The 17,902-nt window shown below is 39.7% G+C and overlaps 1 protein-coding gene across 6 annotated transcripts in view; it reads left to right on the top strand.

Annotated features, from left to right (window-relative positions):
• The first annotated feature begins 213 nt into the window (after nt 1-213).
• The window catches only part of UPF2 (UPF2 regulator of nonsense mediated mRNA decay), a 129,813-nt gene continuing 112,124 nt past the window's right edge, over nt 214-17,902 (top strand). For 2 of the 6 annotated variants that reach the window (XM_029910843.1, XM_024210861.3), the window contains exons 1-3: nt 1,491-1,656; nt 5,873-6,252; nt 7,789-8,568. In XM_029910843.1, coding sequence (XP_029766703.1) covers nt 1,588-1,656; nt 5,873-6,252; nt 7,789-8,568 — 1,229 coding nt within the window. In that variant the 5' untranslated portion in view covers nt 1,491-1,587. Of the gene's footprint in view, nt 284-848; nt 925-1,490; nt 1,657-3,725; nt 4,073-5,872; nt 6,253-7,788; nt 8,569-17,902 lie in introns of those variants that run through there. The other 4 variants (XM_024210862.2, XM_024210863.2, XM_024210860.3 and 1 more) reach the window with 4 other exon arrangements.

The raw sequence follows: 17,902 nt of genomic DNA, 5'->3' as shown, positions 1-17,902 counted from the left end.
ACCAGCCCGGGGCTGCCCCCCGCGCTGCCTGATACGTACCTGTCTGCAGCCGCCACTCGCCAACGAAGCTGTTGGGGGCGCGACGGAGCGGCGAGACCGGAGCTCTACTCGCTTCCTCCCCCTGCAGCCAGGAGAGGGCTGAGCCGCCCCGCCTCGGCGGAGTGTTTCCAGGCAGGCGGCGCGACGGGCAGCCCGGGGTCCTCTGCGGGCAAGGGGAGGGGGCAGAAGCTGGTGGTGGAGTAGGGGCTAGAGGAGTCCGAGCCGATGTTTACACCGGGCAGAGGTAACCGCCCCCGCCGGCCTGAGGGCGGGGGAGAGGGGCCGCGGCGGGATGGAGGGGCGGAGCAGGCTTTTGGGGGTGGGGGGCTCCTAGGAGTGGGGCCGGGGCAGAGAGAGGGCGGCCTGCAGGGACATCCGGGACGGGGCAGGGCTGGAGGGGAGCGGGGCTACCTGGAGTAGAGCGGCTAGGGGGGTCGGGTGGGACCTGGGGAGGGGGCTGGGGGTGGGGAGAGGCCTGGGGGCGGGGCGGGGAGAGGAGAGGAGGTCGGGCTTCAGCGTGGGGAGAGTTGAGTGCGGGGAAGGGCCTGGTGGGCGTGGAGAGGTCACAGGGCAGAGAGGGGCCGTGAGCGGGAGGGAGCTCGCTGGGGGCGAGGGGAAGTTGTCTTCCGGGGTTTCCCTGAGGGAGGGGAGGGGGGAAATGTTGGGGAAGGGCTGGGTGGGGGGAGTGTGGGGCCGAGGAGAGTAAGATGAGGGCTTGGCGTGCTAAGGGGGTGAGGAGGTGGAGGGAGAGAAGTGGTGAGGTGCCAGGCGGGCAAGTAGAAGGGGGGGGGCGGCTTCGTATTTGAAGGGGTAGACAAAGGAGGGGGCGCTCAGTTGAACAATGATGTTCGGTGGGGATTGGTTTGTGTGTGACATTTAGAGCAGGTGAGAGGGTTGGTTGTTTACTTTTGTGTGAAAAGATGTTTTATTTCCACCTAGTGACTGTTTTTTAGGCCTTTTCTTTTTCGTTCACCCTAGCAAAGGAGGCCCATCGGTAGAGTTAGGACAGCAAAAACTTTTTTTTAATAAGGTAGGCAGAATAGAAAGTAAAACTCAGTCACGAACGTTAGATCAAACCCACCTCTTTCGTGCTTGTGTTTAATTATGAATTTTTCCCTCCCTCCATCTCTTTTGGTTTGTTTTGTGGGTTTGAGTTTAGGTTTGACTGGGTGATTGTGGCGTTTCACTGATGCAGATCATTTGGATTGTTCTTGAAACTTGTTTAATTCTGACGATTTGTACAGCTGTTATGGAATATTTGTCATATTTGTCAGAGTTTGCAGTTTGCATTTTTAAGTATCTTATCAAAATGGGACTAATTTATATAAATAATTCCTCAATTTGCTTAGCCAGCATTTTATAGAATACCTGGACAAGAACTTGCAATGGGAACCTTCATATGACTAATATGTAACTTCCCATACCAGCACAGAGAGATTTGGGAAGAAACTTTTTTTTCTAATCAAACACCAAATCTAGTCTTTAGTATTTTACATTTATATATTGACTTTCATCCCTGGATTTCATAGTGCTTACAAACATAAGTTAATGAAGCATCAAAACACCACTATTATTGTATACCCATTTTGCAGATGGAGAAAAACTAAATACAGAAGGGTGGGTGCTGAGCTTTCTCCTTTCAACTTTTAAGGTGGCTGCATTAATTATGCTATATGTATATATTTTGTATAACTCTTTGGGATCCTTCAAGATTATATTGCTTTTTATAAGTATTTTCTGCTAAGCATTGTCTGTGTACTATTTTAAAAAAAGCTGGGGCTGGACTCCTGTGTATCTTATAAGTTCCCCAGATGTCCTAGAACTGACAGTCTTTGTACTCTGAACTATTGTGAGTACAACTATATCAAGTTTTCACATATCAGGCTTGTTATAAAGAAATAAAAATTCAGAAACAAATCAAGAAAATTCCCAAACAAAACTTAAGATTGTGTTAAGGGAGGAAACAAATTAATTAAAAACATTAGAAAGTTGAACAATATTTAACAAAACTGAACATTTGGAAGTGATCACAGTACAAGGCTATAAGTTCAAAACCCCTATATGTCACTACAGAGCACCCCAGTAAAGTTTTCAACACCTTCCTTAACTCTGACCTTTCTCTTTACCCGCATCTTTTTGTATCCAACTTTTAGTTATGAGCCACAGGTTTCTACTATATACTGGGTTATAAACTGTTAATGCTTGTTTCCCCAGTACACACTCAAATGAGTGGTTGGATATCAGTTTCTTTATCATTTACATAGTATGGTCAAAACCTCACATTTTTCATATAGCCCTCGTGATCCATACTAGACCTTCATCGGCATGCATCCGACGAATTGGGCATTCACCCACGAAAGCTTATGCTCCAATACATCTGTTAGTCTTAAAGGTGCCACAGGACTCTCTGTTGCTTCATACTAGACCTTGTCTGTGTTCACCACATTATGAATTGTATACCTTTCCTTATCCTGTTCATTTATTCAGTGTTGGCCAGCTATAGATTAGAGATCAAAATTCTCAGTATGAGCCTTAATATACAGGCCGCATACCTGCAAAGATGAGACATTCCTTTGCAAAAGACAGTCCTGAATTTCTCCCTGATCTTGATGTAAGCTAGCAGGGTGGGTGCAAATTATGACTGTTCCGCAAATGACCATGCTACTGTAATTTATATGTGCAACAGGGGATGCTTAAATTTTTTTCAAGCAGCAGCTAGTGGGCGAGCAAAGGTAATGGTCACAGTGTTAGAGTATTAACAAATATCTAGGGTCTTTCCAGCATTTATTTTTTTGACCTAACAGACTTTTAATTTCTTGTCTTTCAGATGTTTGTTTTTAACTTTAACTCCAGGTTTACTAACTTTCAGTAATCTTTTTTGTGCTAAAATTACAACATAAATTGCCTAGGGAGGTTGTGGAATCTCCATCATTGGAGATTTTTAAGAACAGATTAGACAAATACCTGTCAGGGGTGGTGTAGATAATACTTAGTCCTGCCATGAATGCAGGGGACTGGACTAGATGACCTCTCAAAGTCTCTTCCAGTCCTATGATTCTATGATTTTAATAAAGATCATTTTAAATTTATAGATGTTTCCTTTAACTTTTTTCCAACAAAGCTTTTTATTTAGTGGTGTCATCAGGAAGAACACAACTTTATAAAGTACAATTGTTAGAGAATCCAGTGGAATATTAAAATGGACTGAATCTCATTGGTGGGGACATTAAGCTGACTTTAATATGGAAGAGCATTCAATTTTAAACCCCTTCTCTCCCCCCCCCCAAAAAAAACTTGAGAAGCTTTCTTGGATTAATATGGCCTCCATTATATGCCATTTGTAAGCTTGGTCCGCTAAATGTTACTTTTGAACTTGGGGCAAAATGTTTAGAGGAGCTGATCTTGCAACTGGATGCATCTAGACCTCAAATACCTACATATATCCTATCTCCATGGATCCAGTTGCAGAATCTGGCCTTTAGTATGTTGCTTTTTAAATGTACTGACTTAACAAAAAATCTATTTTAAGTCAATTCTAATTAAACCAAAAAGTCAAAATACAGTGGGGATTGGATGGCTGAAGGGATCAGTGATGGGCTCTGGTCCTATGGAGTCTTTCAGCAGTAGCTAGCCAATATTTTCAATACTTATCAGGTCATTAGGGAGTCAAAGTTGTTACTGTCTGCCAGCAGCTATGTAGCTTGTGTGAAATTAATTGTCCTCTGTCCTGTTCCCAATGAAAACAAATCAATACCCTCTCCCTCCCAACCTTCGCAGTTGGCACTCATTGGAACTTCTGTCAGCAGAGAGGCCAAGTATTGAATGGGCCATCCATGGTAACTGACCTCTCTCACCATTATTGGTATGTCTTCACTGGAAAAAAATAAAAAGAGAAAAAAAAATGTGGTTTTTATCTCAGGTTGGCTAAGTTAGGTTAAATTAGCAGTGAGGACATAGCAACTTGACTTTTGCCTCAAGTTAGCGCCACAAGTGGGAGCGGGGAATGAACTCAAGCTGCTAACCCGAGTTAAAAGTAAGTTGGTATTCACTGCTATTTTAAATCATATTACCGTAGTTAACTTGAGTTAAGAAAGCACTTTTTCTTGCAGTGAAGACATACACTGCATGTAAGGAGCACAACGTGGAAAACCTTAAACTGTTGCTATACTTGGTGAATTTTCTGTTGCTATCCTTGGTGAATTTTTTTGTTCTGTAGATAGATTGGTTTAAAACAATTATTTATAAGAATCGGACCAACATTTTAGGAAATTTTTAATGGAAAACTCCCTATGTTCAATACAGTATTAAGACTAACTATAATTGGGGAAAAATATTGAAGAATTTTTCCATATAATTAGGAGAAAATGGGAAAAGTACTTAATTAGAAATAGGGATTTTCTTCAATGTGGTGTTTTATTTTTAAATGTATACCTTTCAAATATGTATCACTGAGAACAGGTAAAACCCATGGATTAAAGGGCACTGTTAGATAGCGAAGGCCCACAATGTGGGTGTTGGATGTGTAAAATAAAGTTTTTCAATATTGGAAAACATTTTTCTTACATTTTTATTTCTGTTGACATGCAAATATCCCATTGTTCTGTTTTTTACCCAAACATTTTAAGAAAATGAGAAACAAATTAATCTGACTAGTCGGTTTTCGTTGTCCAGCATGACTGAAATGTAGAAAATACATGAAAAGAAATAACAAAAAGAAATTTCTTTTCAATACTTTTCATTCTAACAATTTAAGTAGATATTAGTAACATAGCAAAAGATGTCTCTCCTCCCTTCCCCTAGAAGATTTCAAATTCAGCAATGTCACTTCAAAAGTTTTTAAAATTTGCTCTGGAGGAAAATGCATTTTAAAAGCATAACTTACTAGAAATGAGGGTATTAAAAAACCCTTTCCCTTCAGCCCTGATTCTGCAAATGTTTATGTATGTGCTTAACTTTAAGCACATGAATAATCACAATGGGACTAAGGCTCAGACTTTTTAAGGCTCTCATTTTCAAAAGGCTTTTAGGGACTTAGGAGCCTAAATCCCATTGACTGTCAATAGGTTTTAGGCTCCTAAATGCCTTTTGAAAATGAGATTTAGGTTCCCGAATCGGTTAGGTATTGCAACACTAAGCACAACAATTCCTGAATACCTGTAAAAATCTGGATCTAAAGCTAAGCATGTACATAAATATTTGCTGAATTGGGGCTGTAGTTTTTGTCAGTCTATAAACATCCCACTATAGCCGTTTCGATACTTCAGGATCCAAAAGTGCATAACAGCATTGAGCATAACAACAGCCTCAAGCTGAACTGCATGAACAGTAAAAAAAAATTTTGCAGCTCATGTGGAGGGAAAAAAGATTTCTGGGAAAGCCTTTCTTTGAGTTTTTTTTTTTTTTTTTAATTAAAGCTTGTAGGTAGTTGGCTCTGGTCAGGAAACTTTTTTTAAATTGGAGTGTTAGCTTTGCTGCAAAGATTAGGTTTTCTCCAGGCTGTGGTAGTTTTGAACAGTCATCTGACTGCACAGCTCAGGTTGAAGAGAATGCCATAATATATGCTGAAAGCAATTACAGGCATTTGGGTTTTGTGCAGTCCTCACATTTTCTCCTTAATCATGATCTTAGTACCATGGGAACAGTGTGGAAGTGTAGTACTTTTGAATATCATCCTCCAAGTTGCTTGCTTAGCTTCACGCAGTTTTCTAATTGAATTTCATCCTCATGCAGATTTACCTCAACTATTCTAAGTGAATGTCAGGATACAGTGAAAACTAGTTTGTTCATATATTGAGAATACAGTAATAATGGTGATATTCCTGTACTTCTGCAGATTTGCCTGGGTAACATAATGCCAGCTGAGCGCAAAAAGTCAGCCAGTATGGAAGAAAAAGAATCTTCATTAAATAACAAAGAAAAAGACTTCAGTGAAAGGCGATCAGTGAGCAGTAGAGAGAAACCAAAGGAGGATGTGAAGGTTGGCCTGAAGAGAGAGACTCTCAAGACACCTGAAGATAAAAAGAAAAAACTGGAGGAGGATAAACGGAAAAAAGAAGACAAGGAGCGAAAGAAAAAAGAAGAGGACAAGATAAAAGCTGAAGAAGAGCAGAAGAGGAAAGAGGATGAAGACAAAAAGAAATTTGAAGAGGAAGAGAAAAAGAAACAAGAAGAGGAAGTAAAACGTCAGCAAGAGGAGGCAGCTGCACAATTGAAGTAAGATTTATGTTTTAAGTTTTAACTGTGCCTAACAGTATAGTCCTTACTCAGGCAAAATTCCCATTGAAGTCAGTGGGAGTTTTGCCAAAGTGAGGACTGCAGTATTGGGTCACTCTTTTTTAATTTTATGAATAAGAAGGTAAAAATTTATATAATTGTTTAGTAAATATAGATCAGGGGTTCTCAAACTGGGGGTTGGGACCCCTCAGGGGATCGTGAGGTTATTACATGGGGGGTTGTGAGCTGTCAATCTCCACCCCAAATCCCGCTTTGCCTCCAGCATTTTTAATGGTGTTAAATTAACACTTTTTTATATATTTATAAGGGAGGTCGCACTCAGAGGCTTGCTATGTGAAAGGGGTCACCAGTAAAAAAGTTTGAGAGCCACTGATATAGTGTCAAGTGATATGCTCAGTGCTATTTGTGAGAAGCTAAAAGTATGCAGTAGTTGTATGTATATACTAACCACTATCACTTTGGCTTATACATTGGATTTCGGTAATGTCATCTGTCTGGAGATCTCATGAGATGTATAAATGTGCCTGAATTAAGCATCACAAAGTCTCATTGAGGTTAAGAAGTGTTATCCCCATTTTACAGATGGGAAAACAGAGGCACAAAGAAGCCAAGTGACTTGCCCGTGATCACAATGAAATCCATCCAGGAATAGGTGCTGGGCAGCTTGACTCTCAGTCCGGTACTTCAGTCACAAGACCAACCTTACTATAAACTGTTGCTGTAAACTTTTAAGCACTGGAAATGGGCTGTGATCTCTAAAGCTGTCCAATAGTCAGCAGTCATGAATAATTGGTAGGATACAGCAGGAAGTGGTGTTAATTTAGTTTTCTCTCCAAGTCAGTATCCATAGCATGGTATTAAGAGACACTATGGGGTTGGAGGTAAACAAAACCAAGATTCTGACCATTTGTATTAATTAAAGATACCATGACTCTTTTTTAAAGAGTAAGGGTTTCAATGTGTCTGTCTTGGTCAGACTCCAGGCTGGGCGAATACATTTTATCTACTTAAATTGCCCTTGCAATTTCAGTTGGATTTGGAATTCTTCTTATCTAGAACACGTGTGTAGTGTTACTGTGTTCTGTTAACAGCTGCTGTGTTCTGTCCCAAAGTTGATTGTATTTCTTTCTTGAGTAAAAGGATTGTAGTATTTATGCTTTGTTAATGCTTTGTGATAAAAAAAATCTGTATAGAGCCTTGCTAACATGTTTATTTTAATAAACACATAAATGGCACTTTCTTAGAAAAGGTTTAATAGAAGAGTGCTATTTAGTGAAGCTTTGGAGTTACTAGGACTTCCTTATTATCAGTAAAATATATTACAGAACATTCATTAGTACATATAAAGTATCAGGAAAAATTTAAACTGCACTACAATTGAGATCAATTAGCTTGTGGTGCATTATCCTTGTTTTGAAATGGTTCATTTACCTGTCAGTTTACAAAATTCAGTAATCTATAATAGAAATTAGTGAGGTCTTACCAGGTTATAACTATCAGTTTTTTTTTCTTTAGAGAGAAAGAGGAAGCACATCAACTCCATCAGGAAGCTTGGGAGCGCCATCAAGCAAGAAAGGAACTCCGCAGCAAAAACCAGAATGCACCAGATAACCGCCCTGAGGAGAATTTCTTTAGCAGGCTAGACTCGAGTCTGAAGAAGAACACTGCTTTTGTTAAGAAGCTAAAAACTATCACAGAACAACAGAGGGACTCCTTGTCTCATGATTTTAATAGCCTCAATTTAAGCAAGTACATTGCAGAAGCTGTAGCTTCTATTGTTGAAGCAAAGCTGAAAATATCAGATGTGAACTGTGCCGTGCACTTGTGTTCTCTGTTTCACCAGCGCTATGCTGATTTTGCTCCATCACTTCTTCAGGTTTGGAAAAAGCATTTTGAAGCAAGGAAAGAAGAGAAAACTCCCAACATTACCAAACTAAGAACTGACTTGCGTTTCATTGCAGAATTGACAATAGTTGGGATTTTCACTGATAAAGAAGGTCTGTCTTTAATCTATGAACAGCTAAAAAACATTATTAACGCTGATCGAGAGACCCACGCTCATGTTTCTGTGGTAATAAGCTTTTGCCGGCACTGTGGAGATGATATTGCTGGTTTGGTACCAAGGAAGGTTAAAAATGCTGCAGAGAAGTTTAACTTGAGTTTTCCTCCTAGTGAGATAATCAGCCCAGAGAAGCAACAGCCCTTCCAGAATTTGTTGAAGGAATACTTTACATCTTTGACCAAACACCTGAAAAGGGACCACAGAGAGCTACAAAATATTGAGAGACAAAACAGGTGACATTTAAATACTGTACTTCATAAATTGATATAACAGTGCAGCTCATAGAATGCTTTAAGATTTAAGTGTTGCCACCAAAGTAAAATTATGTGGGAAGATGCGCTTTCTTGCAGAAGGTTCTCTGAAATAACATGCTGAAAGATTTCCCAACTAGAAAATCTTTTAGAGCCTGGAATGTTAAGTAATGGGGCATTAGGTTTTAAATAATTTTTAGAGGGAGACTGTTAAGTAAGTTTCTCTTGCTTTAATTTTTTTTTAACTCCTCCACTGGTTTTGTAACACTCCTCTAACAGCTTGAGACTAACATTTCTTTCCCAGCTGGTTTTGTCCTTTTCCAGTTGGCACCAAGTGATTTTTTTTTTCCCCTTCCCACCCACATATTTCTTATGGACCATATGCTGACATGGATTTGTTTTGTTTATTTTTTTTTGTGTACCAACATTGTACATGGTGTCAGCATAGTTCTAAGTATAGGGGGGAAATCATTTGTCAAAGAAGTGTACTTTCCAAATTTCTTATATATTAAAATATAAAATCAAAATTTGGGCCTAAACTACTCAACCATGTCCTGTTAAACCTTGACTCAGAACATTAAATGCGTCAGGACCTCAGCTAACTATAAATGTCTTAGGCTGGAAAGAAACTTCCACCATAGGCATGTTGTTGAATAAATATGCACTTTTCTCTGAAGCATCTAGTACTGGTCATTGTTGAAGCCAGACTGCTCTCCTAGGTGGACTGTTGGTCTGATAAGGGCACAGGACTGGACAGGACTTCCTGGGTCATCAAGTCCAGTCTTCTTCTATGACAGGCATTCTCATCATATGATCTCATTTGTATGATATGGTAATTCCTATATTCCTAGATTATTTCCAATACACATAAGCAAAAGCACATGAATTGTGCAGTTATGGGTGATGGGCCTGAACCAAAATTCTGGATCTGAAATATGTATCCCAAGTCAAACTGCATATGTCTATAATGTTGAGTACAAAAAAAACCGCTCTGATCTGAACACTTCCAAACTTTGGGGTTTGAAATCTAGACTCAGATTTGAGCTTTCCCGAAGTGTGGGATGATCAGTTTTGGTATTGAACTTGGCCTATTATAAGGATTTAGGTGTGAGATACAAACTCAAGCATCTGTTGTAGTCTAGTCCCATCCCTATCAGTTGTTAAGTGACTGTATTTTGCTATGTAAGAAGTTGGAATGTGTAGTGACTTTTACTATAGTCCAATTCCTTATGCTACTTGCTTGTTCAGAGAGAGTCAAAACACAAGTATAATTTTTTTTGCAACTTAATGAGTGTATACCTTCATTATTTAAACTAATACGGTTACAATTAAGTCTGGGATAAAGACAAATGTAGCAGAAACAGCAGGAACAAGTAGATGAACTTCATTGCTGGCTGATTTGATTACATTTATCCCTCTCCTCCTCCTTTTTGGCTGTTCGTTTAAGCAGCAGCTGTTCTGTGTGTTGAGAGGACTGGCATGTCCAACTAACCATTTAAGTCCACTGACCTGCATCTTTTCTCAATTACCAAGCAGTTAAAAACAGTTGTAAAGTTCTTTAGTTTATAAAATTTTCCAGGCGTATTAGTTTACTAAACTAAAAAGAGTTTTTAAACACCTGACTTGGTGTTTCAGTTACAGAGCTACCAGTATAGAGCTGGACAGGAAACTGTTTTCCTGTCTTTGAAACTCTTTTGGGACAAAACCAAGATCTTTAGACGTTTTTGTGTGTGGAAAAACCACAGGAAAAAGAGAGAGAGGCCCCAGAATAGCCAACAGGTTGTGAGGGCACTCACCTGAGGTATGGTATGGAAGACCCAGGCTCAAGTCCTTTGTCTGAATCAGGCATATCAGGGTCTCCCGTCCGCAGGCAAATGCCCTGGATGTCAGCCTATTAGCTATTCTTAAGTCTGTCTCTCAACCATAAATTCCATCCTGGACCTGAGAAACCTTTCCTGACAAAAGATATAGAACTTAAGGTACAAAGTTTTGTTTTGGTGCATACATGATAAAACAGTATCATTTAGGGTCATGTGGAGATGGTTGCATTGGTTATATGGATTTAAAAATGTTAGCCTTCTGCCTTAATAACAATTGGAGTGAGTGAGAGATTCTTCTCAATTTCTCAAAAATTCCCTTTTCAGCTTAATTTAATGTGATTAATTGTTCTCTTTCTCCATAGACATACAAAATACTTGCATACATTGGTCTTTGGCCTCATGCCATCCAAATCTAATGAGAAGTTTGGGTATGCAATTGAATTTCATTTAGAGAGTGCTTCATTCTAAAAAGTGACTATAAAAATGCTAGCTCCCTCCTTATTCAACAGATCTATTGAAAGACAATCTGCTTTACTGACAAAAATAAGTTTACTGTTTTTTATTCCCATTAGTACTGCAGAACCAACTTGAAGAGGGAGAGAGCTAGAATAGGTTCTTCCTTATATATCAACTGAATTGTTTACTTAGGGCATATATTCACTGCAGAGTTAACTTGAGTTAGCCTAGTTCAACTGAGAGTAGCCATGCTGCAAAATAACACTCAAGCTACCCAGAATGCAGTGTAGTGGTTGTGTTAGCAGCTGACGAGTTGTATTAACTTGAACTGTTGCCTATCCACCCCTCTGGGCCCACCAACTCAAGTAAAAGCACCATCATGCTCGAATGAAGGGTTTTTGCATGAGGATGGGACTCAAATTAGTAGTGACGCTCAAGTTATAACTCAGGTTAATACTGCAGTGAAGGCAAACCCTGTGTTCCGACCAGTTGCCCCTGTATAAATCAACTGAAAGCAGTAGTAGTGTGCACAGTAGTGTTGTTGATAGCAAAACCTGAAGATGAAGTGTAACTAAGGACATATTCTGGCTTGTAGAATCTTTGTTACTAATGATGATGGATCAGCAAGAAAAAACCATGCTTGACTCTCAGATCCCAGGCTGAGTTCTCAAAGCTAACTGCTGGGCAAGGAGGAACTATACTTTTTCTTGTAAATTAAGCATGTTAAGATACAGTAAACATGGAACTCTACAATTTCATCTTTAAACACTTCAGATTAGTACTGAGTTTCAAAGTGTTATTGCATCTATAAACCTAGTGAATAACAGTATAAACAACTTAGTAGTGAGCTCTGACCCACAAGTTCATTTATAGAGGAGGCCAATAAATTTAAAAATCTTTGTCAACTAATTGATTTTCTCCTTTCAGAATGCTTATTTTAGAAGATGGAAACTATCCCTAATTCATGCCTTTACTGGCAAGGAAATACTGTTCATTGTTGCTGAGGTGTAAATAGTACCTTTTAAATGCAGTAAAAAACATTTTTCATTGAAAAACTATGAAACCAGCAAAACTTATGTCACTTGTATGTAGTAATGTCGAGGGGATGGTTTGACGGGACTGCCTACAATGGCATGTGGCCCATCGCCAACTGCCAGTAGCAACAATCCCCAATGGCTGGATATGGGACACTACATGGGGAAAGAATTTGAGTCACTACAGAGAATTCTTTCCCAGGTATCTGCCCGGTGGGTCTTGCTCACATGCTCAGGGTATAACTGATGGCTATATTTGGAGTTGAGAAGGATTTTTGCCCCAGATTAGATTGGCAGAGACCCTGTTTTTTTTTTTTTGTTTTTTTGTTTTTTTGTCTTCCTCTGCAGTGTGGGGCATGGGTCTCTTGCAGGTTTAAATTAGGGCTGTATAGCAATTTAAAAAAAATAATTGCAATTAATCACACTGTTAAATAATAGAATACTATTTATTTAAATATTTTTGGATGTTTTCTACATTTTCAAATATATTAATTTCAATTACAACACAGAACACAAAGTGTACAGTGCTCGCTTTATATTTATCTTTTATTACAAATATTTGTGCTATAAAAAAGAAATAGTATTTTTCAATTCACCTCATACAAGTACTGTAATACAATCTCTTCATCATGAAAGTTGAACTTAAAAATGTAGACTTATGTACAAAAAAAACCTGCATTCAAAAATAAAACAATGTAAAACTTTAGAGCCTACAAGTCCACTCAGTCCTACTTTTTGTTCAGCCAATCACTAAGACAAACAAGTTTGTTTACATTTATGGGAGATAATGCTGCTGGCTTCTTATTTACAATGTCACCTGAAAGTGAGAACAGGTGTTCACATGGCACTGTTGTAGCCAGTGTCTCAAGATATTTGTGTCAGATGTGTTAAAGATTCATATGTCCCTTCATGCTTCAACCACCATTCCAGGGGACATGCATCCATGCTGATGACGGGTTCTGCTCTATAACAATCCCAAATAGCGCGGACCGATGTATGTTCATTTTCATTATTTGAGTCAGATGCCACCAGCAAAAGGTTAGTTTTCTTTTTTGGTGGTTCGGGTTCTGTAGTTTCCACAATGGAGTGTTGCTCATTTAAAACTTCTGAAAGCATGCTCCCTACCTCATCCCTCTCAGATTTTGGAAGGCACTTCAGATTCTTAAATCTTGGGTTGAGTGCTGTAGCTATCTTTAGAAATCTCACATTGGTACCTTCTTTGCATTTTGTGAAATCTGTAGTGAAAACATTCTTAAAATGAACAACATGTGCTTGGTCATCATCTGAGACTGCTATAACATGAAATATGTGGCAGAGCAGGGGACATACAATTCTCCCCCAAGGAGTTCGGTCACAGATTTAATTAACGCTTTTTTTTTTTTTTTTTTAAAGAGCTTCATCAACATGGAAGCATGTCCCCTGGAATGGTGGCAAAGCATGAAGGGGCATACAAATGTTTAGCATATCTGGCACGTAAATGCCTTGCAATGCCGGCTACAAAAGTGCCATGCCAAATGCCTGTTCTCACTTTCTGGTGACATTGTAAATAAGAAGATGGCAGCATTATCTCCCATAAATGTAAACAAACTTGTTTGTCTTAGCAATTGGCTGAAAAAGAAGTAGGACTGAGTGGATTTGTAGGCTCTGAAGTTTTCATTGTTTTGTTTTTGAGTGCAGTTATGTAACAAAAAAATCCTACGTTTGTAAGTTGTACTTTCACGTCAAAGAGATTGCACTACATTTCTTGTATGAGGTGAATTGAAAAATACTATTTCTTTTGTTTATCTTTTACAGTGCAAATATTTGTAATAAAAATAACAATACACTTTGATTTCAATTACAACATAGAATACAATATATATGAAAATGTAGAAAAACATCCAAAATATTTAATAAATTTCAATTTGTATTCTATTTAACAGTGCGATTAAAACTGCGATTAATCGCTATTAATTTTTTTATAGCGATTTTTTTTTGAGTTAATCACATGAGTTAACTGCGATTAACCGACAGCCCTAATTATTATTATTTTTATTTTGTTTTACCATTGAAACTTACCTGGATCAGTTGAACACTGAAGCCGTTTGGGCATGCCTGGAAATTGTATGACATTTTTAACAACTAGAGATTCTCTGCACCTTGAAGTCTTTAAACCATGATTTGAGGACTTCAGTGGCTCAGACACAGGTTTGATACAGGAGTGGGTGGGTGAGATTCTGTGGCCTGCATTGTGCAGGAGGTCAGACTAAATGATCATAATGGTCCCTTTTGACCAGGGCCGGCTCTAGGCACCAGCGAAGAAAGCAGGTGGTTGGGGCAGCCAATGGAAAGGGGCAGCACGTCCGGGTCTTTGGCGGCAGGTCCCTCAGTGCCTCTCCGAGCGAAAGACCCGCCGCCGCCGAAGAATGAAGCGGCGCGATAGAGCTGCTGCCAAAGTGCCGCCGATCGTGGTTATATCTCTCTCTTTCCCACCCCCCACCCCTCCCCGCTTTGCCGCTTGGGGTGGCAAAAAAGCTGGAGCCGGCCCTGCTTCTGACCTTAAAGTCTATGATTCTATATTGATTGAGTACCATGCCCTTGTGGTCAGCTCCCTTCTTTTTCTTCCTTTTAGTAGTCAAAAATTGATGATAAACATAGTAATGCAGCCTGTTCCCAGGAAGGTGGAGTTGACATTATATTCCAAGTTACTGGCTTCTCTGTTTTGAATTGTAGCATCAGGTTCAGACCAATTTTCGGTCATTGGTGACAACTGGTCAGTCAGATGCCACTAACACCACCATTCAAGCTACTATAAAACCAGTCAGAGAGGACAACTAACTGGGAAAATACTGTCATCTTTCATTTGAAAGTGCACATTGGGCCCATTTCACAGTAGTCTTGGAGCCCCTTAGGTATGTCTACACTGTAATTAAAAATCCCTGACTAGCCCGTGCTAGCTGACTCAGGCTCGTGGGCCTCGTACTAAGGCACTGTTTAATTGCTGTGTGGATGTTCAGGCTCAGACAGGAGCCCACGCTCTAGGACCCTGCAAGATGGGAAGGTCCCAGAGCTCGGGCTGCAGCGTGAGCCCAAAAGTCTACACCACAATTAAACAGCCCCTTGGTCAGAGCACCATGAGCCCGAGTCAGCTGGCACAGGCCCATGGGTGTCTAATTGCAGTGTAGACATACTCTTAAGCAACGTCTACACTACCACTTACTTCAGCATAATTTACCGCACTCGGGTGTGAATAAACCACCCCTCCGAGGGCCGTAAGTTACACCGACATAAGCACTGGTGTGAATAGTGCTATATCAGCGGGAGAATATCTCTTGCTGACACAACTAATGCTTCTCGTGGAGGTGGAGTTATTATGCTGATGGGAGAGCTCTCTCCTGAGAGTGTCTTCACCAGATGTGCTATGACAGCTTCACCAGTGTAGTGCTTCTAGTGTAGACTAGCCCTAGGTGTGAGCTTACGCTTGTGTGTAATGGTCCCTGAATCAGCTGAACAGGCCTCAAGGAGAATACCCTTGGCAAAGGAGACCAGCAGGTTCTTTCTGGGTATTTGGGTGGCCCATTCAATGAGGCAATCTACTTCTCTGGTGGAGTGTCCTTGTTTGGTGAAGATGGTTTTAAGTGTGTAAAGGTGTGTATCCTGGACTTTCTTCCCAGAGCATATTCTGTGGTGTCTGAGTCCCTGGCTCTAGATAATAGATTTCTTGGTGTGTTTTGGGTGGTTCCTGGATCTGTGATAGTGTTTGTGATCCATGGGTTTCTTGTATGTAGTTGTCTATAGGGTTCCATTGTTGAAGCTGATCTTGGTGTCCGGGAAGTTGATGCTGGTGCGGTAGTGTTCTAAAGAGAGTTTGATGGATGGGTGGTAGCTGTTGAAGTTTTGATGGAAACCTTTGAGGAAGTTTAGGTCGTCTGTCAAAAGGTAGTACATATCATTAGAGTATCTCAGGTATATCATTGGTTTTGTGGTGCATTTGTCCAGAAATTCTTCCTCAAGGTGGCCAATGAAAAGTTTGGCCTATTCGGGAGCCATACTAGTGCCCATGGTGTGGGCAAAGTGTTTGTTGTTGAATGTAAAATTGTTATAGGTGGGGGTGAAATGGATGAGTGTTTGGGGTGAGTGTTGTCCATTGTCTTCTAGATATTAAGAAAAACAGAGCCAGCATCAAATTGATGATTTCTATTCTTTTGGTTTTAAAAAAGCCCAAGAGGATTACTATTGTTACTTCTTGTTTGAATAGTGTGGTGCATGATTTACCACTTGATGTCTTGTAATGCCAAAGTCATAAACTGGCTTAAACTCCACCCTTTGGTCTTTACAAGGCCTGTTCTGCATTGTATGATGCTTCTGTTACTTTAATTTCCAAGGAATCAAAGGTAAAAGAGACACAGACATGCAGCTGTATATAATAGACCAGCCTTTAACATTGGTGGTGGTTCTTTGCCATAAGATGGAATTGCCAGAGATTGTTGTTTTCTCCAGGATGCAAGTTTAATAAATTAACAAATATCGTTGACACTAATTTATTAAGATGTTGATTTAGAATAGATGAGAGCAGCCAAATAAACTAAAGAATACAATACAAAATCCTTCACAGAATACTTTCAAGTTTGGGGAGGAGATTTTGTTCAAGCCTAGAATGTATTTCTGATTTATGACATGGCTTACATCCATGTTCTGTGGCTCTAGCCAAATACTGAAATGTGCTTAGAATGCATATGTATCAAAAATTGCTCAGGGCTTGATATCTTTTTTTTCCTTAACTAATGACAAGGAATGCTCCTGTAGACCAGTCATGGTTTTAAGATATGAAATTTTATAAATCAATATTGCTAGAAACAAATAGTACATTATGAAAATCTGATATTTTCATTTTTATGGGTATACGTAATATTTATTTCTAGACCTAGCTACCAGATATTTCACCTTAATATCATGCCATTGTGATTAATCTTGCTTTTTTCCACTTGAATTCAGTATGCTTTTAACAGCTGCTGTCTGAATCTAAAAAACAATCTTGCCTTTCAAACTGTATAAAAGATAAATCAGAAACTGGAGTTGACTAGAAACTGACTTGAAAAGGAATAATTTCCGTTGAGTACCTGGGATGAAATCCTGGCCCTATTGAAGTTGACAGGAGTTTTGTTATTGACTTCAGTGGACTACAGTAGGGCCACAACTTTGCCCCTAATGTCCCAAATACATCTGGTAACTTTCATCTTAGTTGCCATTTCTGAGGTCTCTTAACTTGGGACAGTATTTGCTGAGGGCATGTCTACACTACAAAGGTAAGTCATCTTAATGTAACTCGATATCCAGCCACCACAGTAATTAAGTTGGTTGTGTGTGTCCACACCAAGATAATTGTCTCCTGGAGGCCAATTCAGTCAATTTACACAACCCATAGCCCGAGCCCTGCTGCCTGGGGGGACTTGGGCTTCGACTTCAGCCTTGGGCTTCAGCAAGTCTAATGCTGGCTCTCGGGTCACAACCCACAGTTTGAGAACCGGTGGTGCAGAATAACCTGATCTATTTTTTGTGGCTCATTATGACAGTGGCCTACAAGCCACTGATATACCACATATTTCCTGAGGAACATTACTTATTGTTTAACTACCGTGCGACAATATTTTAAGAAAGCAAGTTTCATGTATGTTTTACATGCCTACCCAGAAGAATAGAGAGGATGTGTAGAAATAACAGAGTAGAAAATATAAATGTGCACAGCATTTGTGCACATGCCTCTATTTTAAATGTGATTAATAGGGGAAATTTTTGACCCATCAGTCTCTCTGCTCTTCCTTTCATAGGAAAGGTATGATCGTAGGATGGTGTTTCTAGCAGAGGCTCATAGAACTTTAACCTGAGTCAGTTGTAATTAAATAGGTGAGACAAGAAAGCAGTAACCTTTTTTTGCTCACCACATCACCCTAAAGTTCCCACGATAAGAAGAGTGCTATACTATTTAGGACCTGTAAATGTATTTGAAAAGAGGTTTTGATTAAAAAC

Source organism: Terrapene carolina, unplaced genomic scaffold (genome assembly GCF_002925995.2).
Source record: "Terrapene carolina triunguis isolate 2854851 unplaced genomic scaffold, T_m_triunguis-2.0 Scaffold68, whole genome shotgun sequence".
Lineage (NCBI taxonomy): Eukaryota > Metazoa > Chordata > Testudines > Emydidae > Terrapene > Terrapene triunguis.
This window is presented reverse-complemented; position numbering and strand designations above follow the sequence as displayed.